Source organism: Chiloscyllium plagiosum, unplaced genomic scaffold, assembly GCF_037043375.1.
Source record: "Chiloscyllium plagiosum isolate Xiang-an unplaced genomic scaffold, Cpla_swu_hap1 HiC_scaffold_8, whole genome shotgun sequence".
Taxonomy (NCBI): domain Eukaryota; kingdom Metazoa; phylum Chordata; class Chondrichthyes; order Orectolobiformes; family Hemiscylliidae; genus Chiloscyllium; species Chiloscyllium plagiosum.
Genome location: NW_028270146.1, coordinates 10,169,745 through 10,197,157, shown reverse-complemented (window position 1 = coordinate 10,197,157; position 27,413 = coordinate 10,169,745). Strand labels below are relative to the sequence as shown.

General features: G+C 43.7%; 1 protein-coding gene across 1 annotated transcript; it reads right to left on the bottom strand.

Moving 5' to 3' along the window:
* Positions 1–839: 839 nt before the first annotated feature.
* Positions 840–27,383, bottom strand: LOC122553918 (G protein-coupled receptor 4-like). The gene is made up of 2 exons (XM_087989464.1): positions 27,166–27,383; positions 840–2,166 (listed from the first exon to the last, which is right to left on the bottom strand). Exon 2 carries the CDS (start codon positions 2,133–2,135, stop codon positions 1,149–1,151), a length of 987 nt encoding a protein of 328 aa, XP_087845590.1. The 5' UTR covers positions 2,136–2,166; positions 27,166–27,383; the 3' UTR covers positions 840–1,148.
* Positions 27,384–27,413: the final 30 nt, after the last annotated feature.

Sequence of the window (27,413 nt, the reverse complement as noted above, 5' to 3'; positions counted from 1 at the left end):
AGACAAACTAAATGGCTGGAATAACATGATAGTGTAAGAGTCGGATGCTGAGGGTCTAACCAAAGTAACAAGTAACCCAAAACTATACAAACTAGTTAAGGTAGGGAGATCACAACAAGTTTTCAAGTTAATGGTGCCAAAACACCTTGCCATCCTCAATGCTTCCTCCACGTGTTGTTCAACATGGAGGAGTGCTGATCCATCAGCCAAGGGAGGAAGGTATGTGGTAACCAACAGGAGAGTTCCGTGCCCATATTTAACCTGAAGCAATGAGACATCACTGGGTACGGAGTCAATTTCAAGGACTCCCAGAGCAACTCCCTCCCAACTGTAACCCTACTGTGCCACCACCTCTCCTAGGACAGAATATATCCATGGATGGTGGGGTCTGGGACACTGTCTGTAAGGTGTGATACTGTGAGTAAGACCATGTCAGGCTGTTGCTTGACTCATCTGTGAGACAGTTCTCCCAATGTTGGTGAGGAGGACTTTACAGGGTCGGCAGGGCTGTTTCTGCCATTGTCTTTTCTGCTGCCGAGATCAATGCCAGGTGATCCGTCTGACACTCTGTAGTGATTGATGTAATGGAGTAACTTGCTGGGTCATTTAAGAGGGAGTTGGGAGTGACTCACAGCACTGTAGGTCTGCAGTCACATGTAGACCAGACTAGGTGATGATGGCAGATTTCCTTCCCTAAGGCTATTAGTGAGCCAGATATTTTCTTTCCCCCAACAATCATGGTAATCATTAGACTCTTCATTCTGGATTTTAAATTAAATACAAATTCCACAACTATTGTGGCAGGTTTCAAACATGGGTCCCCAGGACATTAGCTGAGCTTCTGAATTAATACTCTAATGATAATGCTACTAGGCCATTGTCTCCCTCTGACCAGGTGAAGCCCAGTCGAGAGTCTCCTTGGTCTGTCCAGTCAAAGGTTAAGTTCTGGCACTCAATCTCTGAAAATCGAAGAGAGATTTAACAAAGACATGAGATGCACATTTTTACACCGAGGGTGGTTTGTGTGTGGAATGAACTTCCTGAGGAAGTGTTGGATTGAGTATAATTATCACGTTTAAAAGACATTTGGATAAGTACATGAATAGGAAAGGTTTGGAGGGACCTAGGCCAGGAGCAGACAGGTGGCTCTAGCTTAGTTTTGGGAATATGTTTGGCATGGACAGTTTCTGTGCTGTATGACTCTTTAACTCTATCATCTTCATGGCTGTGAACAGGTTCCTAATATCCTGCCTGGCACTGTCACAAAGCAAGCAGTAGATGATGGGGTCAGCGGCACTATTGAGACCAGTAAGTGCAAAGGACACTTTGTAAAAGATGTTTATTTTCTGGGCAAAATAGCAGTTTCCTGGCTCGATGAGACTGCGGATGAGCATGATGACATGATAAGGCCCGAAGCTGATGATGTAGACGAGAAGCAGCCGCAGCAAGAGGCTCACAATCTTCCTTTTCTCTGTGTCCACCGTGGCTGTACTGTCGTTGATTGCATTCAACATGCGCTGAGAGCAAAACAGGAGCAAGGTCAGTGGCAAGCAAAACCCAACGGCAAAGCGCGTGAGATATTCAACAACCAAGCTTGATTTCATTGGATATGTATCTTCATAGACTGCAGAGAAGTGGAACATGGAAAAGAAATTCTGCTGGTAGAGCAGCAATGCATGGCACATCAGCTGGAGGACCCAACAGACCACACTGACTATGATGGCTGCCTTGACTGTACGGAGACTAAAATACCTCAGTGGATAGACTGTAGCGAGGTAGCGGTCCATGGAGATACAGCAGAGGAAAGCAGGGCTTAAGTACATGGTAGTGTAGGTCACAACGTTAATCAGGTTGTACAACTCCACATTTGCTTGGATGTCAAAGTATTCAATGAACCAATAAGGGATGGTGAGTGTGTATAAGACATCGGCAAAGCTTAGATTCAGCAAGTAGACACCAATCTCGTTCTCACGATTCACTTGCAAACATGCCACATAGATTGATAGACAGTTCCCAGGCAGGCCAACAATCAAAGAGGCCAGGTACATGATGGGGATGATGATATCTTCCACGCTGGAATCGATAGTGCAGTTGGAGTTGTTTTGTGTCACATTGTCCAGCATGTTGAGCTGCATTGATGCCGATGGCTTAATGCCTTTCCATTGCCTGTCGTGAAAACAAAAGCAGATATTTTAGGATTCAGTCTGGGACTCGTTTTCACCCATTGCCCTTCACAAACAAAGTAATGACCGGGCTAGAGAATTTTCAGAATGCAGAAAGCAGCAGTAGGCCATTCAGCCCATCGAGTCTGCTCCACCAGTCAATGAGATCACAGCTGATCTGATAATCCTCAACTCCACTTTCCTGCCCTTTCCCTATGACCTTTGATTTTCTTACTGATTAAAATCTGTCTCTCTCAGCCTTACCTGGACTTAATGACCCAGTCTTGACAACCCTCTGTGGAAAAGAGTTCCACAGATTCACTCATCGCCGAGAGAAGAAATTCCTCCTCATCTCTGTCTTAAATGTGTAACTCCTGGCTCTGAGACAATGCCCTTTGGCCCTCGGCTCTCCCATGAGGAAAAGCAATCTTTCCACATCTACCCTTCTAAGTCCAACAAGAACCTTACATGTTTCAACAAGGTCACCTCTCATTTTTCTAAACTTCAATGAGTACAGGTCCAGCTTACTCAATCTCCCTGCCTGGGACTAACCTAGTGAACGCTTTGGACTGCACCCTTCTTCAGCCAGAGCGTACTGAATCTGTGGAACCCATTGCCTCAGAGGGCTGTGGAGGTCAAGTCATTGAGTGTCTTTAAGACAGAGATAGATAGGTTCCTGGTTGCTGAGGGATCGAAGGATACAAGGAGAAGGCAGGTGAATGGCATTGAGAAATATATCAGCCATGATCAAATTGCCAAATGGCCTACTTCTTCTTCTGTATCTTGTGGTCTCATGGTGCCAGTATATCTTTCATTAGATAATGGATGCAAAACTGATCACAATATTCCAAGTGTGATCTGACTTGTGCCTTGTATAGTTGCAGTAAAATCTTTCTCTTTGAATACGGGCCAACATTCCATTTGCCTTCCATGTGACCTTGGATGCTAGCTTTTTGTGACTCATGGATGCGGGCACTCAAATCCTCTGTGCTGTCACTTTCTGCAGTCTTTCTCTATTAAAATAATATTCAGTTCCTCCATTCTTCCTGCCAAAGTATATAACCTCACATTTCCCAATCATTACCTTGTCTGCATCGCTCTGCACATAATCTGTGTTTGCCTTCCCAACTATTTCAGTGTACAGAGGAACCTCGATTATCCGAGTGAGCTGAGCGGGCAACATTTCATTCGAACAATCGATTTGAATAATCAGAAGCTGTATTGATCGAACGCTGTGCTCTACTGGACAGTTTGTTTAAATCGATCATTTTGATGAGTCTGCTATAAATTGCAGGCTAAACTGAGAAAGACTAAACCCTAACCATCATAAAAATATATGGAATCCCAACATTAGACAAGGTCCCGAACAGATTCTACGATCACAAGAGCATTTGTCAGTTTCCGGGAACTCAGTGTCACGATGGAAAGACAGAAGTACCACCTTACGCGTGTGTTTACCTTCTCCGCCCATTTCTTTCATTTTCTTTTAGAAAGGTGAGAGACTTCTACAGGCTGACGTTGACAGAGAACTTATAAAAGAACAGAAACATGTAACTCACTTGTGCTCCCTTATCTCAGAAAGACAGAAGCACTGCCTCATGTACGCATTAACTTTCATGAACGGCCCAGTAAAGTGATGAGAAATACTGTAAAACACTTAGTTTTGCAAAAGGCTGTGTAACTAACCCTTACCTAAAAAATATCCAGTCCCTGCTGCTTGAGGCACTTGTGTTTTTGTTTTTGCCAGTGTTTTCCCATGTTCAGCAGTACAGGTAAATTGAATACCTTTGATGTAATTAGATTAGATTACTTACAGTGTGGAAACAGGCCCTTGGGCCCAACAAGTCCACACCGACCCACCGAAGCGTAACCCACCCATACCCCTACATTTACCCCTTACCTAACACTACGGGCAATTTAGCATGGCCAATTCACCTGACCTGCACATCTTTGGACTGTGGGAGGAAACCGGAGCACCCGGAGGAAACCCACGCAGACACAGGGAGAACGTGCAAACTCCACACAGTCAGTCGCCTGAGGCGGGAATTGAACCCGGGTCTCTGGCACTGTGAAGCAGCAGTGCTAACCACTGTGCCACCGTGCCACCCACTAATTTTTTTTGTGGCATCTTGAGATCTTCTTTGGATCATCTGAAATTCGGATAACTGATGTTTGGATAATTCAGGTTCCTCTGTATTCCACAGACTTGCTAACAGTACATTCACTCTTATATAAATGATTTGGATGAGGTTTGAGGAGGTATGGTTAATAAGTTTGTGGATGACACCAAGGTTGGTGGTAAAGTGGACAATGAAGAAGGTTAGGTGAAAGTGAATACTGCAGATGCTGGAGATTAGAGTCAAGATTAGAGTGGTCCTGGAAAAGCACGACAGGTCAGGCAGCATCCGAGGAGCAGGAAAATCAATGCTTCAGGCAGGACCCCTTCATCAGGAATGGATCCTGATAATCCAATGAAGAAGGTTATACAGCTAGAGTTTGATGAACTGGGTCATTGGCTGAGGAATGGCAGATGGAGTTTAATGTAGATTTTGGTAAAGCAAACCAGGGTAGGACTTACACAGTCAATGGTAAGGCCCTGGGGACTGTTATTGAACAAAGGGACTCTGTCTCCAGAGCTCTGTGTGGCAAGGAGGTCCAAAGACTCATAACCCTCAGAGAGAAGAAATTCCTCCTCATCTTAGTCTGAAACTAGAGCCCCTTTATTCTGAGAGTGTGCCCTCTGGTCCTACACTCTCCCATGAGGGGAAACACCCTCTCAGCATTGATCCTGTCAAAGTCCATAAGACTCCAATATGTTTCAATGAGATCACCGCTCATCCTTCTAAACTTCAGTGAGTGGAACCCCAGCCTGGCTGGGGATCATCCAAGTGAACCTTCTCTGATCTGCCTCCCATGTAATAAGGAGAGAAAGTGAGGACTGCAGTTGCTGGAAATCAGAGTCGAAAGTGTGGTGTTGGAAAAGCATCAGGAAATGATGAAGGGTTTATGCCCGAAACGTCAATTCTCCCATTCCTCGGATGCTGCCTCACCTACTGTGCTTTTCCAGCACCACACTCTGGACTCCCACGTAATAATGTCCTTCTGTAATTAGGGAGCCCTCTCTCATGCTTTTGAACACCCTTTGCCTCTTGTCTGACTTCTCTCCAAGTGGGCAGTCTCACCTTCTTCAATCTATCCTTATTATTGACTCTTCTCTTCCCTTTCTTGTAAATTGCTTCTGTACTCTCTTCAATGAGGTCACAATTTTCCTATTATATGGTGTCAAAAACTGTACACAGTATTCCAGCTGAGGTCTAACAAATGTTTTGTACAAGTTCAACATCGCTCCTTGCTATTGTACTCCATACCTCAATTAATAAGGCTAAGGACATCGTGTGTTTTATAAACTGCTGTCTCCAACTATCCTTTGATGATCTGTTCCCTATATAGAGGAACCTCGAATATCCAACTGAGATGGGCGGGTACTGTTTCGTTCAGATAATTGATTATTTGGCGAATCAATTTTACCTTAAACAATCGGATGACGTTGGAATATTGCGTGCAATTCTGCTCTCCTTCCTATTGGAAAGATGTTGTGAAACTTGAAAGGGTTCAGAAAAGATTTACAAGGATGTTGCCAGGGTTGGAGGGTTTGACCTATAGAGAGAGTCTGAATAGGCTGGGGCTGTTTTCTCTGGAGTGTCGGAGGCTGAGGGGTGACCTTATAAAGGTTTATAAAATCATGAGGAGCATGGATAGGATAAATAGGAAAAGTCTTTTCCCTGGGATGGGGGAGTCCAGAACTAGAAGGCATAGGTTTAGGGTGAGAGGGGAAAGATATAAAAGTGACCTAAGGGGCAACTTTTTCACACAGAGGGTGGAACATGTATGGAATGAGTTGCCAGAGGAAGTGGTGGAGGCTGATACAATTGCAATATTTGGTCATCTGGATGAATATATGAATAGGAAGGAGTTGTAGGGATATGGGCCGGGTGCTGGCAGGTGGGACTAGATTGGGTTGGGATATCTAGTCGACATGGACGGGTTGGACTGAAGAGTCTGTTTCTATGCTGTACATCTCTATGACTCTATGACTCTATGAATGCTGTGCTCTCCTGGAGAATTTGTTTAAATCTATAATTTTAATGATTCTGCTATTTAAACAAACTAATCATTGCATTCTACAAATTACAGGTTAAACTGGGAAGGACTAAATCTTTACCATCACATAAATACCGTATATGAAGGCTGAGCATTAAATGAGGTCCCAAACAGCTTCTACAATTGCAGGAGCTTTTATCAGTTTCCGGGAACTCAGCATCGCGATAGAAATACAGAAGTACTGCCTCGTGCATGCGTCTACGTTCTTGGCCATTTTTTCATGTCCAGCCCGGTAAAGTGACGGGAATACTGTAAAACATTTTTGCAAAGGGCTGCGTAACTAACCCTTACCTAAAAAAATCCAGTCGCTGCTGCTTGAGGTGCTTGTGTTTCTCTGTTTTTGTCAGTGTTTTCCCATGTTCTTGAGTACAGGTAAATCAAATACGCTTACCTCTTTGATGTAAGAGATCATCTGAAATTTGGATAATTGATATTCGGATAATTGAGGTTCCTCTGTATACCTAGGTTCCCTCTGCTCCAATACCCATTTTAGAATTGTATACCCTTTTTTATTGCCTTTAAATGTGCTTTCTACCAGAGAACATCAATTCTCTGGACTGAAACTCACCTCTCTGTCCTTTTGGAGTTCCACACTGTCCTGCTCAGAGTATACCATCCTTCCAAGTTTAGTACTTTCTGCAAACTTTGAAATTGTCCCCTGCACAGTAAGATCCAAATCATTAATATAGATCAGGAAAAGCTAGGGCTCCAGTCGTGACCCTGAGGTACTCCACTACAATCCTTCCTCCAGCCTGATAAAAATCCATTGACTGTTACTCTCTGTTTCCTAACCCTCAGCCAGTTTTGTATCCATATTTGTTGGTAGAGGGATTGAGTTTCAGAGCCACAAGGTCATGCTGCAGCTGTACAAGACTCTGGTGTGGCCACACTTGGAATATTGCGTACAGTCTGGTCACCCCCTTATAAGAAGGATGTGGAAACTTTGGAAAGGACACAGAGGAGATTTGCTTGCATGTTTGCCTGGTATAGAAGGAAGGTCTTATGAGGAAAGGCTGAGGGACTTGAGGCTGTTTTCGTGAGAGCGAAGAAGGTTGGGAGGTGACTTAATTGAGACATATAAGATAATCAGAGAGTTAGATAGGTGGCAATGACAGTCATTTTCCTTGGATAGTGATGGCTAGCACGAGGGGACATAGCTTTAAATTGAGGGGTGATGGACATAGGACAGATGTCAGAGGTAGTTTCTTTACTCAGAGAGGGGAAGGGAAGTGGAACGCCCTGCCTTCAACAGCAGTAGACTCGCCAACTTTAAGGGCATTTAAATGGTCATTGGATAAACATATGGATGATTATGGAATACCATAGGTTAAATGGGGCTTCAGATGGATTTCATAGGTTGGCACAAGGGCTGAAGGGACTGTACTGCACTGTAACGTTCTATTGTTATGGATTAGGCCAGACCACTCAAAAGATTCTTAACCAGACAGCCCCAGACCTAACTTTGCAATTTGTTTCGGTAAGTGTACAGTGAAAATTACCCGGAGTAAGATAGCTGGGCTGACGATTAAATTTTAAAACAGATAAAAAACGTATTCACAAAATTACACAATGAAATACAAAGAACAGGATAAAGAACCCTTAAAGAACTAAACTATCCAGCTACACTTAGCTATGCTGTTCCAAATACACACAACAGTCCCAATAAGCAAACTCCCTTTAAAAACCAGTATAAATGGAACAGCTGCTTACAGGTTGAAGTTGAAGGGCAGAAAGAAAGAGAGAGTTTTAACACAACTCCCTGTTCAACTTCCCAGTTCAAGAGTGAACTAAAACTGCTCAGCTCAGCTCAGCTCAGCCAGAGAGCTGACCACTCCCCTCTCTTTATACAGGTCACTTCTAAAACATGACCACATTGGCCTGAAGTCTCATCTGTTTAGATATCACCAAAAGGCCTCTAAAAATCCTTTTCATCTCTGTACCAAACCAGACTGATCGGAGCCTGACAACCACGTGATGAAGGAACTGTGCTCCAAAAGCTAGTGCTTCCAAATAAACCTGTTGGAATATAACTGTTGTTGTATGTTTTTTTAACTTTGTACACCCCAGTCTAACACCAGCTCCTCCAAGAAATATCCTTGAGCCAAGGGACAGCTTTTCGGGAAAAAGGGACTAGCTTTGTGACACCTCCCCCCTCACGTCAGTATCAAAAGATGACTTCATTCTTTACCTTTCAAAAGCCGGTTAGTGGTCTAACCACACATATACACTATGCTAACTATAACCATGCAAACATGCACAACCACATGCAAATTCAGGCTGCGATACACCCACGACTGAACGCCTCCTTATCTCATTCGAGTCTCGATAACACATCGGCTATCACGTTTTTGCGACCTGCCACAGGCACAAGTCACATTGACTGGCTGTAACAACGCACTCCATCTAAACAGGCTGGCATTTTTTGTCCTTAAAATTTTCCACAAATGTCAATGTGATCAGTGTATACGATTGTCTCAGATGCATTGCTGATAATATAAACAATGAACTGTTGTAATGCCAGCACCAAGCTTAAAGCCTCTTGTTCCACTGTAGAATATTTCTGTTGATGAATTTTCAACTTCCTGGAAAAATACCTGATGGGTAGAACATAGAACATAGAACAGTACAGCACAGAACAGGCCCTTCAGCCGACGATGTTGTGCCGACCATTGATCCGCATGTAAGGTAAACCTAAAGTACGAACCCTCAAATTTCTGCGACCATATGTATGTCCAGCAGTCTCTTAAATATCCCCAATGACCTCGCTTCCACAACTGCTGCTGGCTGCTCTCACAACTCTCTGCATAAAGAACCCGCCTCTGACATCCCCTCCATACTTTCCGCCAAACAGCTTAAAACTATGACCCCTCGTGTTAACAATTTCTGCCCTGGGAAAAAGTCTCTGGCTATCAACTCTATCTATGCCTCTCATTATCTTGTACACCTCAATTAGGTCCCCTCTCTTCCTTCTTTGTTCCAATGAAAAAAGTCCGAGCTCAGTCAACCTCTCTTTGTAAGATAAGCCCTCCATTCAAGGCAGCATCCTGGTAAACCTCCTCTGAACCCTCTCCAAAGCATCCACATCTTTCCTATAATAGGGTGGCCAGAACTGGACACAGTATTCCAAGTTCGGTCTAACCAAAGTTTTTTTGGAGCTGCAACAAGATCTCACGGCTCTTAAACTCAATCCCCCTGTTAATGAAAGCCAAAACACCATATGCTTTCTTAACAACCCTGTTCACTTGGGTGGCCATTTTAAGGGATCTATGTACCTGCACACCAAGATCCCTCTGTTCCTCCACACTGCCAAGAATCCTATCCTTAATCCTGTACTCAGCTTTCAAATTCGACTTTCCACATGTCAATGGGTTGTGATCAGTGTATACGATTGTCTCAGATGCATTGCTGGTAATATAAACACTGAAATGTTGTAATGCCAGCACCAAGCTTAAAGCCTCTTGCTCCACTGTAGAATATTTCTGTTGATGAATGTTCAACTTCCTGGAAAAATACCTGATGGGTAGAACGTAGAACATAGAACAGTACAGCACTTTCTTTCTATTCCCTCATCATCCTCATGCAGGAGCACCATACCGACACCCACATCACTGGCATTGATAGCCACCTTGAAAGGCTTCATGTAATCTGGTGTGGCTAATACTGGGGCAGTGGTTAACACAGTGTTCAGTGTCAAATGCCTTTTGACAGTCTGCTGTCCACTGAAACTTCTTGCCCTTTTTAAATAATTTGGTGAATGGGGCAGCCACACTGCTAAAGTTCGGCACAAACTTTCGGTAAAATACACTCAATCCCAGGAACCGTAGCACTGCTTTGTTTTGTTGACGGTGTGGAAAATTTCCCAATTACATTTGATTTGCATCTCGTGGGGCCATTTGTCCATATCCAATAACATGGCCCAGAAAGGTGACTTGGGCTTTGATTAAAATTCACTTTCAGCTCGCTTTAACCACCAAGCCTGCCTTCCGAAGATGATCAAACAAGTCCGATAAATGCTGTAAATGTTCCTTCCATGACTGACTAAAAATCACCAGGTCATCAATATACACCACACAGTTGGGTAATCCGGCAATGACCTTATTAGTCAGTCTCTGAAATGTGGCTGAAGTGTTTTTCATACCAAATGGCATCACTTTGAACTGATATAGTCAATTTGCCATTACGAAAGCTGAGGTACTGCCAGTAGCCTCTGAGCAAGTTAACTTAGAAATATAAGTTACTTGTCCCACTTTTTTGACACAGTCCTCCAACCGTGGAATTGGATATACATCAGTTTTTGTAACGGTGTTGACTTTGCAATAGGCCACACATAACCGTTGGATACCATCTGGCTTTGGCACCATGACTATAAGTGATCTCCAGTCACTTAACGAAACTTTCATTATGCCATTTTGGAGCATGCACTCTATCTCCTTCTGAAGCTGTGCCAACTTTTGAGGGTTATGCCTATAAGGATGTTGCTTAATTGGAACACATCTCCTATATCTACATCATGCACAGTTAGGTTAGTACTTCACAGTTTTTTTCTGCATATTTCCCCGTGTAATAATAATAACTCTTTGAGGTCATTTCGATTTTTTGTGGAAGCTAACTCAATAATTTAATAATTTTTGACAACTTCCTCAATATCCAATTTGATGTGAGGAATGTCCAATTCAGAATGCTCTGAACAGATCTTCCTTCAGTGCTGTAATCATTAACACCTTTTCCTCTTGCTTCCCTTCCCTCTCAAAATATCCTTTCAACATGTTCACATGACACACTCTGTGAGATTTCTTCCTGTCTGGAGTCCTTATCAAGTAGTTCACGTCATTCAATTTCCTCTTAATTTGATAAGGTCCACTAAACCTTGCTTTTAAAGGCTCACCTGTTACTGGAAGTAACACCAATATCTTATTCCCAATTGCAAACAAGTCCACACCAACCCGCTGAAGCGCAACCCACCCAGACCCATTCCCTACACCTAACCCTATGGGCAATTTAGCATGGCCAATTCACCTGACCTGCACATTTTTGGATTGTGGGAGGAAACCGGAGCACCCGGAGGAAACCCACGCAGACACGGGGAGAATGTGCAAACTCCACACAGAGAGTTGCATGAGGTGGGAATTGAACCCAGGTCTCTGGCACTGTGAGGCAGCAGTGCTAACCACTGTGCCACCGTGCCACCCAGCATATGTTTAAATGCTGTCTAGCCAACCCTCCAGCTCATTTTAATCGTTCCCCAAAATGTGACACATAATCCAAATGGGTGGTCTCTGAACTCTGCCTTATTAATTTCTCCTGAATCAGTTTTAACGATCCTCTTACTACATGTCCAAAAATTAATTCCAATGGACTGAATTTGGTCGATTCATTTGGTGCATCTCTGATCGCAAAAAGTACAATCGGAATTCCCTTATCCCAATCATCTGGATAATCCTGACCATAAGCCCTCAACATGGTCTTTAGTGTTTGATACCATCTCCCTGCAATTCCGAATGGTACGCAGTAGATTTGAATTGTTTTATTCCCAAGTTATCCATAACCTCCTTGAATAGTTTGGATGTGAAGCTTGATCCCTGATCTACTGGATCTCTATTGGTAGTCTGTATCTCGTACAAAATTTAAGTAATTCTTAAGTAATACTTAAGTAATTCTTAAGTAATTCTTCTAAAACCCTTTTAGCTGTGATGTTGCGAAAAGGGATTGCCTCTGGAAATCTAGGCGACCCATCCATTATTGTTAATAAATACTTATTCCCAATTCTTGTTTGAGGTAGGGGACCTTTGGAATCAATCAAGACTCTTGTGAAAGGTTCCTCAAATGCTGGAATAGGTATTAAAGATGCAGGTTTTATTACTGCCTGGAGTTTTCCGATTGGCTGACATGTGTGACACATCTGGCAAAATTTAGAGTAGATTACTTACAATGTGGAAACAGGCCCTTCGGCCCAACAAGTCCACATCGACTCGCCGAAGCGTAACCCACTCGTACCCCTACATTTACTCCTTCACCTAACACTACGGGCAATTTAGCACGGCCAATTCACCTAACCTGCACATTTTTTTGGACTGTGGGAGGAAACTGGAGTACCCGGAGGAAACCCACGCAGACATGGGGAGAATGTTCAAACTCCACACAGTCGCCTGAGGCAGGAATTGAACCCAGGTCCCTGGTGCTGTGAGGCAGCAGTGCTAACCAGTGTGTAGTCCAGACTAGTAAAAGTGTCTTTGTATTTTAGCCTGTGTTTTCCTCACCCCTAAATGACCTCCAAGTGGTAGCTCATGTGTCACTTGCAGGACCTCCTTTCTGTACCCTACTAGCAAAACAATTTGATGAATCTCTGCACATGTCTCATCTGCTTCAATATGTGATGGTCTCCATTTCCTCATTAACACACAGGAATGCATTCACTTTCTTTCTTTGTAAATGCCTTTTTATATAATTGTTTTAACTCCTCATCTTTCTGCTGTAACTCAGTAAGCGTAGCAGAGCTAAATATACTGACACGTTTACCTATTTGCTCCTTCTCTGTTCCATTTATTTGATCAAAGAAGGTTTTGAATAATATTACGTCAGCTTCCTTATCTGCTTTTGATCTCTCCTGCTTCAGCTTGTTCCTCTGTGATCTTGTGATCACACAATCAGGGAAAATTCCTGGATAAACATTCTCCATGTCTTCAATTGCCTGCGTCTCTACTGGCCCTTCAACTAGAGGAGGCAGCACATCTGCTGGTGAATCAGCTATATCATTTGCAAGGGCTAATTGTATTCCTGGAGCTGAGAGTGTGTCCAGTACTCCTACCATAAATTCCCCACTCTTGTCTGGTCTCTCTCGCCTCACTTTATGTAACTGAGCACTTTTTGTCTCACCATGAATTCCTGTTACCAGCACTTTTTCTGGCAGTAGTCCCTCAGGAGTACATATCTCCTCATCCTCCAGCAATACAGACTGAGAGGATCCTGTGCCCCTTTAATACTGTAACCTCTTTACCCGTTACTCCTGGCCTATGTGAATAAACTTTACCCTGGCACGTATTTTTTTTAAGCAGATCTGGCACTTCCTCCTTAATCGATCTCTGATCATCTTGAACACTCTGGGGCAGTTGTCTAACCTCCCTGGTGCTTTTTGTTACTAGTCCAACAAAACTCCCAGGTTTGTTCAGTTTTCCTACATCTGCCTTTCTCCTAGCCCACCAACACTGTGATTTTGTGTCGCCCACTTTATTACAATTAAACACTGGAGCTTTTTAACTTCTTTGTCCCTCTCAAGGGTTTCTTTTTCACCCTGTGGTAAGTTCTCCTTGTGATCTTCACTGAGATCTACCTTTCCCTTTCCACGTGAGGGTATCTCTTTGCCCCAGTTTCTATCCCTCATGGACTGAAATTGATTCTGGAAGCCAAACCGTGTTTTATGGACCAGCTCATAACCATCAGCCACTCCAGCTGCTAACCTCGCTGTTTTAACTCTCTGCTCTTCCACATGAGTTTGCACTACTTCAGGCAGTGAATTTTTGAATTCCTCCAAACTAATTACCTGTCTAAGGGCATCATGGTTTGCTCGATTTTTCAAGCTCTTATCCATCAATCAAAATTACTCTGTTGGATCCTTTCAAACTCAATGTAGGTTTGGCCTGGGTCCCTTCTTAGATTCCTGAAACTTTTTCCAAAGGCTTCTGGTACAAGCTCATATGCACTTAAAATGGTTTTTTTGACCTCCTGATAAACCCCAGATACCTCCTCTGATAGGGATGCGAATACCTCACTAGCCCTACTTACAAGTTTCATTTGGAGCAACAAAACCCACATTGCCACTGGCCACTGCATTTGTTTAGTGACCTTTCAAATGTTTAGCCACCTTTCCACATCCTTCTCACCCGATTTAGACAATGCTTGAACCTACTTAAACAGTTCCTCACTAGGCTTCTGATTACCAGGGGCTTGTTCAACCTCACTCTCTTCCTCACTGAGCCTACCCTCAGCCTTTATCTCCAGCCTTTTCAGCTGACCTCCCTTTTTAAGTGTCAGATTTTAAAGTTTGAAAGCCCTCTCTTTTTCTCTCTCTTTTTCTTTCTCTTCTGCTTCTAATCGTGACTCAAACTGTTTCATTTCTGCTGTTTCCTTATCTCTCACCTCTAACTTAAACTGCTTCATTTGCAATTGAATTCTTGCCATCTCGAGAGATTCTGATGGCTTCTCCAGCAAGTCTAAATGCTGAGAATTACTGCTGGAATTATCTCTCCCTTACTCACAGAAGCAGGCCGGTCCAATTCCAGCTTCTCTGCTAATTCCTACAGCTTGATCTTATTCACTTTTTGCAAAACCTTCCAAAGTCACCACATCCACTTCCAGAAAACATTTGGTGACTGAAAGAGCCATTCTTATCCCAAACTTTGTCTACCCAACCAAACCAATACCAAAATAAAGACATTAGCACCCACCACTCGCTGTTTAAAATCCTGCAAAGAGTCCCCAATCTGTTATGGACTAGGCCAGACCACTGAAAACATTCTTAAGCAGGAAGCCCTAGACCATAACTTTGTAATTTGTTTCAGTAAGTGTACAGTGAAAATTACCTGGAGTAAGATAGCTAGGTTGACTATTAGATTTTAAAATAGTATAAATGGAACACATGCTTACAGATTGAAGATGAAGGGCAGAAAGAGAGAGAGTTTCCACACAACTCCCTGTTGAACTTCCCAGTTCAAGAGTGAACTAAAACTGCTCAGCTTAGCTCAGCTCAGCTCAGCTAGACAGCTGACCGGTCCCCTCACTTTATACAGGTCACTTCTAAAGCACGACCACTTTGGCCTGAAGTCTCATCTGTTTGTATATTAACAAAAGGCCTCTCAAAATCCTTTTCATCTCAAAATCTTTTTAACCAGACTGATTGGAGTCTGGCCCGGTTTATTGCCCCTCTGAAAAAAATCAAGGACAGAGTCTCCTTGAGCGAAGGAACAGCTTTGAGAGAAAGAGGGACTAGCTTTGTGACACTATGTTTTATGTTTACTGTCCCTTTTTCACCATGACGTTGTCTCACAAGTCTGTTGTGTGTCACTGTATGAAATGTCTTCTGGAAATCCATGTTCACCACATCAACAGCACTACCCTCATTCAGCCTTTCTGTTACCTCTTCCAATAACTCCAGCAAGTTAGTTTCCCATTGAGAAATCCATGCTGACTCTTCCAAATGAACACGCTGTTCCGATGCAACTGCTGATTCTGTTCTGAATAATTGCTTTTAGAATTCTTCTCAGTTAAACAGACTAGTCTGGTTTCCCAAGACTATCAGTTCTTGAGCAAGGCTGTAATGTTTGCGATTTTCCAGACTTTCAGCACTTCCTCTGAGTCCAAGGAAGACTGAAAGATTATGGCCATTGCCCCATGATTTTAATTCTCACTTCCTTCAACCACATTGCTGTGGGCCTGGAGTCACATGTAGGCCAGACCGGGTAAGGATGGCAGCTTCCTTCCCTAAAGGACATTAGTGATCCAGATGAGATTTCCTAACAATCAACAATCAATTTAACCTGAGGGTCACCATGCCTCAGGCAAGGGGAAGGGGTCACGAAGGAATGTTCTTCATTTAGGTGTATAAGTCAGTTTAGGAATTTAATGTGTGCTATTACCACCACTCTTCATCAGAGATCAGCTGGCCAGCCAACTGAGCTAACTGACCCACAGTTACATGGCACTGTGAAGTGCCTTGGATGTTCCTTTACATTAAATCGATCACATGGATACAAGTTGTTGTAATGCATGGCCAACACTTGTACCACAGCCCACCACACTAAAATAGATTGTCTGGCCATCCTTACAATTCTGTTTTTAGAACCTTACTGAGTCTAATTACATGGCTACCATTCCAAACTGCACTTCAAAAGGGGTCTTCTAAGATCAGGAAGTCCTTTTAACTTCTTCCTTCTAATTCCAGAATGAAGATAGAATTATAGAATCATAAACACATAGAGGTGTACAGCATGGAAACCAACCCATCTGTTCAAATTGTCCATGTTGACCAGATCTCCAAAATTATTCTAGTCCCATTTTCCAGCACTTGGTCCATATCCCCCTAAACCCTTCCTATTCATATAACCATCCAGATGCCTTTTAAATGTTGTAATCATACCAACTACCACCACTTCCTCTGGCAGGTCATTCCATACACACACCACTCTGCATGAAAAAGTTGCCCCTTAGGTCCCTTTTAAATCCTTCTCCTCTCACCCTAAACCTTTGTCCTCTAGTTCCGGACTCCCAAACCCCAGGGAAAAGACTTTGTCTATTTATCCTATCCATGCCCCTCATGATTTTATCAACCTCTATAAAGTCACCCCTCAGCCTCTGACACTCCAGAGAAAACAGCCCCAGCGTATTCAGCCTCTCCCTATAGCTCAACCTGCCAACATCCTTGTAAATCTTTTCTGAACCCTTTCAAGTTTTACAACATCCTTCCAATAGGAAAGAGACCAAAATTGCACGCAATATTCCAAAAGTGACCTAACCTCCCAACTTCTACACTCAATGCTCTGACCAATAAAGGAAAGCATACCAAACACCTTCTTCACTATCCTATCTACCTGTGACTTTATTTTCAAGGAACTATGAACCTACAATCCAAGGTCTCTTTGTTCAGCAATATTCCCCAGGAACTTACCATCAGGTGAATAAGTCCACCCTGATTTGCCTTTCCAAAATGCAGCATCTCACATTTATCTAAATTAAACTCCATCTGCCACTCCTCAGTCCATTGGCCCATCTGATCAAGATCCTGTTGTACTCTGAGGTAACCTTCTTCACTATTCACTACACCTCCAATTTTGGTGTCATCTGCAAACATATTAATTATACCTCTTATGTTCACATCCAAATCATTTATGTAAATGACAAAAGTAGTGAACCCAGCACCAATCCTTGCAGCACACAACTGCTCACTGGCCTCCAGTCTGAAAAACAACCCTCCACCACCACCCTCTGTCTTCTACCTTCAAGCCAGTTCTGTATCCAAATGGCTCGTTCTCTCACGTATTCCATGACATTAGCCTTGCTACCCAGTCGAATATGAGAAACCTTGTTGAACACTTTATTGCAGTCAATATAGATCATGTCCACCACTCTGCTATCATTAATCCTCTTCGTTACCTCTTCAAAAAACCTCAGGCAAGTTAATGAGACATGATTTCCCATGCACAAAGCCATGTCGACTATCCCTAATCGGTCCTGTCCCTCAGGATTCACTCCAACAACTTGCCCACCACCGACATCAGGCTCGCTGGTCTATAGTTCCCTCGCTTTTCCTTACCACCCTTCTTAAATAGTGGCATCACGTTAGCCAACCTCCGGAATTCTAGTACCTCACCTGTGACTATCGATGATACAAATATTTCAGCAAGGGGCCCAGCAATCACTTTCCTAGCTTCCCACGGAGTTCTAGGGTTCAGCTCATTAGGTCCTGGGAATTTATCCACCTTTTTTGCTACTGCTGTTGGGGAGGTTTAAACTAATGTGGCAGGGGACTGGGAACCAGAAGAGAAAACAAGTAGGCAGCGAGGCGGAGACTGGGGACTGTAAGCATTATGAAGATAACATTAATAAAGGGCAGAATAGGCAGAGAGCAGGTGAGCGCAAAAGAACTGTTGGCCTGAAATGCAAAGCGTATAGCGTGTAAGGCAGATGAACTTAGGGCTTGGATTGGTGCCTGCGATTATGACATTATTGCCATCACAGAGACTTGGTTGAAGGAAGGGCATAATGGTTGGCAACTAAATGTTCCAGGTTATAGACGCTTCAGACAGGACAGGGAGGGAAGTAAAAGAGGGGGTGGAGTTGCATTGCAGGTCAAGGACGATATCACGGCTGTGCTAAAGGGGGACACTATGGAGGTCTTGAGTAGTGAGGCATTATGGGTGGAGCTGAGAAATAAGAAGGGTGCAGTTACATTGTTGGGGCTGTATTATAGGCCTCCCAACAGTGAGCGTGAGGTAGAAGAACAAATAGGTAAACAGATTATGGAAAGATGTACAGGCAATAGGGTGATGGGAGATTTTAATTTTCCCAAAATTGACTGGGATACACTTAGCGTCAGAGGACTGGATGGGGTAGAATTTGTATGAAGCATCCAGGAGAGTTTTCTAGAGCAGTAAGTCAATAGTCCGACGAGGGAAGGGGCCATATTGGACCTGGTATTGGGGAAAGAGCCAGGATGAGTGGTAGAAGTTGCGGTGGGGGATTTCTTTGGGACCAGTGACCACAATTCTGTAAGTTTTAGAATACTCATAGATAAAGAAGAGAGTGGTCCTTAGGGAAGAGTACTAAACTGGGCCAAGGCCAATTATATCAAAATTAGGCAGGAACTGGGAAATGTGGATTGGACACAGCTATTTGAAGCAAAGTCCACATTTGATATGTGGGAGGCTTTCAAAGATAGGTTAACGGTAGTGCAGTTGGAGGCAAAGGATAGGAAGAGCAAGATTCATGAACCGTGGATGACAGAAGAACCGTGGGCGGCACGGTGGCACAGTGGTTAGCACTGCTGCCTCACAGCGCCTGAGACCCGGGTTCAATTCCCGCCTCAGGCGACTGACTGTGTGGAGTTGCACGTTCTCCCCGTGTCTGCGTGGGTTTCCTCCGGGTGCTCCGGTTTCCTCCCACAGTCCAAAGATATGCAGGTCAGGTGAATCGGCCATGCTAAATTGCCCGTAGTATTAGGTAAGGGGTAAATGTAGGGGTATGGGTGGGTTGCGCTTCGGCGGGTCGGTGTGGACTTGTTGGGCCGAAGGGCCTGTTTCCACACTGTAATGTAATCTAAAAAAAAATTGTACAACTAGCCAAGAGGAAAAGAGAAGCATACATAAGGTCGAGGCAGCTAAGAACAGAACGGGCCCTGGAGGAATATCGGAAGAGTAGGACAAGTCTTAAACAAGGAATCAAACGGGTTAAAAGGGGTCATGAAGTAGCTTTAGCAAGCAGAATTAAGGAGATCCCAAAGCATTTTATTCTTATATAAGGAGCAAGCGGGTAACTAGAGAAAGGATTGGTCCACTAAAGGATAATGAAGGAAGGCTGTGTGTCGAACCTGAGAGAATGGGTGAGAATCTGAATGATTACTTTGCATCAGTGTTCACTGAGGAGAGGAACATGAAGAATGTTGAGATTAGAGATAGAAGTTTGATTAGTCTGGATCACGTTGGCATAAGTAGGGAAAATGTGTTGGGTAGGCTAGAGGTTATTAAGGTGGACAAGTCCCCAGGACCGGATGAGATCTATCCCAGGTTGCTGAGGGAGGTGAGAGACGAAATAGCTGGGGCCCTGACAGATATCTTTGTGGCATCTTTAAATACAGGTGAGGTGCCGGAGGAGTGAAAGGTTGCTCATGTTGTCCCCCTGTACAAGAAGGGTAGTAGGGATATTCCGGGTAACTATAGACCAGTGAGCCTGACGTCAGTGGTGGGAAAGTTGCTGGAGGAGGTACTGAGAGATAGAATCTATTTATCTTTAGAAAAGAATGAGCTTATCAGTGATAGGCAACATGGTTTTGTGCAGGGGAGATCATGCCTTACTAACTTAATAGAGTTCTTTGAGGAAGTGACCAAGTTGTTAGATGAAGGAAGGGCTGTTGATGTCATATACATGGACTGTAGTAAGGTTCCCCATTGCAGACTAATGGAGAAAGTGAAGTCACATGGTGTGCAGGGCGTTCTAGCTAGGTGGATAAAGAACTGGTTGGGCAACAGGAGACAGAGAGTAGTAGTTGAAGGGAGTTTCTCAAAATGGAGAAAGGTGACCAGTGGTGTTCCACAGGGGTCAGTGTTGGGGCCACTGTTGGTTGTAATATACATAAATGATCTGGAAGAGGGCACTGTTGGTATGATCAGCAAGTTTGCAGATGACACACAGGTTGGTGGAGTAGCAGAAAGTATAAGGGGACTGTCAGAGAATACAGGAGGATCTAGATAGACTGGAGAGTTGGGCGGAAAAGTGGCAGATGGCTTTCAATCCAGACAAATGTGAGGTGATGCATTTAGGCAAGTCTAATTCTAGAGCAAATTATACAATGAATGGAAGGGTCTTGGGAAAAGTTGATGGGCAGAGAGATCTGGGAGTGCAGGTCCATTGTACCCTGAAGGTTGCTGTACAGGTGGATAGAGTGGTCAAGGCAGCATATAATATGCTTGCCTTAATCGGACGGGGTATTGAGTATAAGAGCTGGCAGGGCATGTTAAAATTGTACATGACGTTGGTACGGCCGCATTTAGAATATTGTGTACAGTTCTGGGCGCCACATTACCAAAAGGATGTGGACGCATTGGGGAGGGTGCAGAGAAGGTTTATGAGGATGTTGCCTGATATGGAAGGTGCTAGCTATGAAGAGAGGTTGAGTAGGTTAGGATTGTTTTCACTAGAAAAAAGGAAATTGAGGGGGGATGTGATTGAGGTTTACAAAATCATGAAGGGTATAGACAGGGTGGATAGAGATTGAGACTGACGTCAGTGGTGGCTAAGTTGCTGGAGGGGGTACTGAGAGATAGGATCTATTTATATTTAGAAAAGAATGAGCTTATCAGTGATAGGCAACATGGTTTTGTGCGCGAAGAACCAACTTAATAGAGTTCTTTGAGGAAGTGACCAAGTTATTAGATGAAGGAAGGGCTGTTGATTTCATATACATAGAATTTAGTAAGGGGTTTAATAAGGTTCCCCATTGTAAACTAATGGAGAAACTGAAGTCACATGGTGTGCAGGGTGTTCTGGCTAGGTGGATAAAGAACTGGTTGCACAACAGGAGACAGAGAGTAGTAGGATTCATGCTTTCAAGGTGAGAGTGGAAAGTTTAAGGGGGATACACACGGTAAGTACTTCACACACAGGGTGGTGGGCGTTTGGAATGTGTTGCCAACAGAGGTGGTAGAGGCAGGCACGGTAGATTCATTTAAGATGCGTCTGGCCAGATGCATGAGTAGGTGGGGAGCAGAGGGATACAGATGCTTAGGAATTGACCGACAGGTTTAGACAATACATTTGGATCGGCTCAGGCTTAGAGGGCCGAAGGGCCTGTTCCTGAACTGTAAATTTTCTTTGGTTTGTTCTTTGTCCATCTGCCACTCCTCAGCCCATTGGCCCATCTGATCAAGATTTCATTGTACTCAGAGGTAATCTTCTTCACTATTTACTGCACTTCCAATTTTAGTGTCATCTGCAAACTTATTAACTTATACCTCTTATGCTCACATCCAAATCATTTATATAAATGACAAAAAACAGTGGACCTAGCACCGATCCTTGTGGCACTCCACTGATCAGAGGCCTCCAGTATGAAAAACAACCCTCCACCACCACCTTCTGTCTTCTACCTTTGAGCCTGTTCTGTATCCAAATGGCTAGTTCTCCTTATATTCCATGACTTCTAACGTCTGACTATCGATGATACAAATATCTCAGCAAGGGACTCAGCAATCACTTTCCTAGCTTCCAGCAGTGTTCTAGGGTACACCTGATCAGCTCCTGGGAATTTATCCACCTTTATGCATTTTAAGACATCCTCCTCTGTAATATGAACATTTTTCAAAATGTCACCATCTATTTCCCTGCATTCTGTATCTTCCATGTCCTTCTCCACAGTAAACACTGACGCAAAATACTCGTTTAGTATCTCCCCCATCTCCTCTGGCTCCACACAAAGGTCGCCTTGCTGATCTTTGAGGGGTCCTATTCTCTCCCTAGTTACCCTTTTGTTCTTAATGGATTCATAAAATCCCAGTGGACTCTTCTTAACTCTCTTTGCCAAAGCTCTGCAGGAAACAGTCATTTTGTTATAAATAAGGGCAATTGTTTGTTTATAGAGTTTTTTGAATCCAGGAAGATTGATAAATGTGTTCTCGGATGAAAAGGGAAAGATATAAAAGGGACCTAAGGGGCAACTTTTTCATACAGCGGCTTGTGTGTGTATGGAATGAGCTGTCACAGGAAGCCATGGAGTCATAGAGATGTACAACACAGAAACAGACCCTTCAGTCAAGCCCGTCCATGCCGACCAGATATCCTAAATTAATCTAGTCCCATTTGCCAGCACTTGGCCCATATCCCTCTAAGCCCTTCCTATTCATATACCCATCCAGATGCCTTTTAAATGTTGCAATTGTACTAGCCTCCATCACTTCTTCTGGCAGCTCATTCCATACACGTACCACCCTCTGCGTGAAAAAGTTGCCCCTTAGGTCCCTTTTATATCTTTCCCCTCTCACCCTAAACCTATGCCCTCTAGTTCTGGACCCATCCTAACCCAGGGAAAAGACCTTGTCTATTTATCCTATCATTGCCCCTTATGATTTTATAAACCTCTATAAGGTCACCGATGTTCCAGGGAAAACAGCCCCAGCCTGTTCATCCTCTCCCTGTAGCTCAAGTCCTCCAACCCTGGCAACATCTGTGTAATCTTTTCTAGACCATTTTAAGTTTCACAACATCCTTCCTGTAGCAGGGAGATTTCCTGGCTTCTGATGTTTCACACCCTTCCCCCCGCACCCCCCCCCCACTCCCACCCCCATGCACCCCCCACCCCCCACCCCCACACTCTTATTTCAGCCCTGCCCGTTCCTGATGGGAGTCCTGACTATCTTCAATTGCACTCTCTGAAACTCTGCTCCTATTCTACATCACACCTCAACTTCCCCTGACTCCTCAACTCCACCTCTTTCGCCAAGCTCTTGGCCAATCCTAGCTCCATTTGCAATGCCCACAGTCTGGAAACCCCTTGGAATTTCTTCAATATCAAAGTGCAAGAAGTTGTTATTGGTTGAAGGAGTGTTGACAGTAAACCCCGAAACGTATACTGGCAAACTGCTGCTTCAGTGATCCTGCACAAAACAGAACCAATGAGGTGAACCGGTGAAAATATGGCTAGAACTAAATTAATCATGTTTGATTTTGTCTGCATTCCGTAGTGATCTCCTATACCCCAATTCTGTCACCCTTCACACTGTCACTGAAAGAGGACTATGTCATGTTGGCAATTCAATGGAACCAAACCTGACAGTGACTCCCCAAAACTCCAACCTACCTCAGAGTGACCTTTCCCCATTCCATGTTTCTACAGAAAGGAGGCTGGCACACAGAGCTCTATTTAAACAACTTTGAAGCAAACATTCTTTGCTCTGCATACGGGTTGGCACGGTGGCTCACTGATTAGCACTGCTGCCTCACAACACTAGGGACCCAGGTTCGATTCCAGCCTCAGGTGATTGTCTGTGTGGAGTTTGCGCATTCTCCCCGTGTCTGTGTGGGTTTCCCCTGGGTGTTCCGGTTTCCTCTCACAATCCAAAGTTGTGCAGGTTAGGTGGATTGGTGATGCCTAATTGCCCAATATCCATGGATGTGTACATTAGGTATGTTAGCCATGGTAAATGCAGGGGTAGGGTAAGGTGGGGGTGGGTCTGGGAGGGATGCTCTTTGAAGGGTCAGTATGGACTTGATGGGCCGAACAGCCTGCTTCTGCATCTTGCTAATGGAAGCTGGTACAATTACAACATTTAAAAGCCATCTGGATGGGTATATGAATGGGAAGGGTTAAGATGGAAATGGACCAAGTGCTGGCAAATGGGACTAGATTAGTTTAGGATGTCTGGTCAGCATGGATGAGTTGGACCAAAAGGTCTGCTTCCATGTTGTACATCTCTATGACTCCATTTAGGTGTTTTCTCACCCATCAATATTGAAATTATGTAATGGTGAACTCCTCCTTATCTAATCCAGCCCAGTAAAGCATTTCATGTAGTTGTCCACACATCCACTGTGAATGTTCCTTCTCTGTTGTCTGCCTCAGGGACACTGTCTTTGATTGATTCTGCTCTAACATTACCAAACCTAGCAACAACATTCGCAACCCATTATTTTGTGAAGCCCCTTGATTGCATGCAGCTCAAAGTCCCAAACCCATTCCTCAGTCCCACGTGAGACGAGCTGCTTAGTCCTTTGTGCAAACCCTTCATAAGTTCATATGATATAGGAGCAGAATTAGGCCCTTCGGCCCATCAAATCCGCTCCGCCATTCAATCATGGCTGATATGCTCCTTTCCCCCCACTTTCCTGCCTTCTCCTCATAACCCCTCAACCCATTACCAAATAAAAATCTGTCCAACTCCTCTTTAAATTTACTCACTGTCCCAGCATCCACCGCACTATGGGGGATAGCTAATTCCACAGATTCACAACCCTTGGGGGAAGTAGTTTCTCCTCAGCTCTGTTTTAAATTTGCTGCCCCTTACCCTGAGACTGTGACCTTTTGTCCCAGAATGCCTCACAAGAGGAAGCATCCGCTCCATGTCCATTTTATCCGGACCTTTTTATCATCTTGAATACCTCAATGTGATCTCCCCCGCGTTCTTCAAAGTTCCAGAGAGTATCGGCCTAAACTGTTCAATCTCTCTTCATGTGACAAACCCCTCACCTCTGGGATCAGTCTGGTGAGCCTCCTCAGAGCCCAGATGCCTGGAGGACTGTGTACTTGAAAAAGGATGTAGTGGCACTGGAGGGGGTGCAGAGGAGGTTGGCGAGGTTGATTCTGGAGTTGAAAAGATTAGCTTATGAGGAGAGACTAAGTAGACTGGAGTTAAAATCCATTGGAATTTTGAAGAATGAGGGGAGATCTCATAGAAACATAAAAAATTATGAAGGGAATAGATAAGATAGAGACAGGGAGGTTATTTCCACTGGCAGGTGAAACTCGAACGAGGGAGCATAGCCCGAAAAGAAGGGGGAGTAGGTTCAGGCCTGAGTTGAGGAGGAACTTCTTTAGGGGAAAGTGAGGACTGCAGATGCTGGAGATCAGAGTGGAGTGTGTGTAGTGCTGGAAAAGCACAGCAGGTCAGGCAACGTCCGAGGTGCAGGAAAATTGATGTTTCTGGCAGGAGCCCTTTCTGATGTAGGGTTCCTGCTTGAAACACCGATTCTCCTGCTCCTCGGCTGCTGCATGGCCTGCTGTGCTTTTCCAAGGATTATGAATCTGTGGAATTCTCTGTCCAGTGAAGCAGTTGTGAGGTGACCTCGTTGAATGTTTTTAAGGCAAAGATAGATTTTTGAACAGTAATGGAATTAAGGGCTATGGTGAGTGGGCGGCAAGTGGAGCTAAGGCCATGAAAAGATCAGCCATGATCTTATTCAATGGCTCGAGGGGCCAAATGGCCTACTCCTGCTCCTATTCCTTATGTTCTTATGCTCCCTATGGGCACACCACCCATTTTATATAAACTCTGCAAAGCCATCTTGTATACTCTCCTGAGCCCCTTAATTGTAAAGCCTTCACAGACCCATATTGCAGAAAGCCATTAACCTCTTGATGTACAAAGTCTGTAGCTGCATGTTATCTAAACTTCTCAGATCTTTGTTATAGAAGCCATACCATGGATATTTTTAATTAGTCTGCTTGTGGTAGTTATGACACATCTCTGGAGCAATTTTGACTTGAACTGGGTCTCCTGGTACTGAGGTAGGGACACAACCTCTGCATCCCAAGAGACCCAGGCACCATGTTTTATAAATGTCATAGCCGTTTGTTATGTAAATTCCATATTTTGTGTTACACCATATTATCACTCTCAGCAGCAACAGGAAACAAGCAACCATTTCCAGGTCGAGAGACGGTTAGAATCTAGCCCAGGGTGCGATACCTGTTGCTATCCATGACTGATAATTAAAAGGTATGATATATAAAGAGAAAGATGCTCATACCTGACCAAATATTGACTTATATGTTCTGGAGAAGGGTCACTGGACCTAAAATATTTGAATATTGCTTTAATCCCAATAACACATTCTCCGTAGTCCCACTGAACACAGTTCCCTTTGGTTAACGTTCCAGTGAATCCGCTGTCAAGCTTTAACGGCTCTGTCATCGCAAAACTAAATATTTACATTGCACGTGTGTTGTAAAGCATGTTTCAGGGGATGGTAGAGGGTAGACTTTCGGCAAGTGTAGAGCAATTGACAGGGAAGACAGAGTACCTGAAGGCCAACACATCAGTTAGTAATAAAAACAGCTCTTAGTTGTAAGGTTATAGTTTCTGCTGCTGCTCTGGGAGTTGAGCACAGAAATCCAAGCTGGTACTCAAGAGCTGTTTATTGTATGAGACTTTAAACTGTGACTCTTTTGGATGAATGTAAAAGATTAATGGTGCTTTTTGAAAAAAGAAAACTAGGTACCCTCGTTCTCTTCATCAACACGATTCAAGTCAAAGATTTGGTCATTAGCACTTTCCTATTTGTGTAAGCATACTGTGAATAAGCTGGTGGTCTCATTTCCTGCTTTATAACAATAATTGGAATTTAATTGATTTTGAAGTGCTTTGAGACATTCAGTGATCACAAAAGGATCTATATAAATATCAGCCTTGGGCTTTTCCTTATGGCTTGGTTTGATTTATTATTGTCACATATACCTAGGTACAGTGAAAAGTTTTGTTTTGTGTGCAGTACAGACAAATCAAACCACACAAACTGCATCAGGGTAATGGAACAGAGCGAGGAATACAATGCTATAAGCTGCAGAGAAGGTAAACAGAGAGCAAGATCAGCAATAAATTTAAAATTTGCAAAATTTAAAATTCTCTTCACTTTCCACTCAATAAACGTTTGAAATCAGACTAAAGACTCATTCCTCAAGTTTTGAAGCATTGGATCTCATGTTTTGTTTGCACTTTGCCCTCAGTATTATCACTCTCAGCAGCAACAGGAAACAAGCAACTATTTCCAGGTCGAGAGACGGTTAGAATCTAGCCCAGGGTGCGATACCTGTTGCTATCCATGACTGATAATTAAAAGGTATGATATATAAAGAGAAAGATGCTCATACCTGACCAAATATTGACTTATATGTTCTGGAGAAGGGTCACTGGACCTAAAATATTAACTCTGCTTTCTCTGCACGGATGCCGCCAGACCTGCTGAGTTTCTCCAGCAATTTCTGTTTTCGTTTCGGATCTCCAGCACCTGCAGTTCATTGGTTTATTTATCAAAGTATCCGATCACAAATGGACAAAACTTGGAGTTCCCCCATTCCTCATTGGCTGGAGATTCTCTCCAAAGTCTGCAGCATTTCGC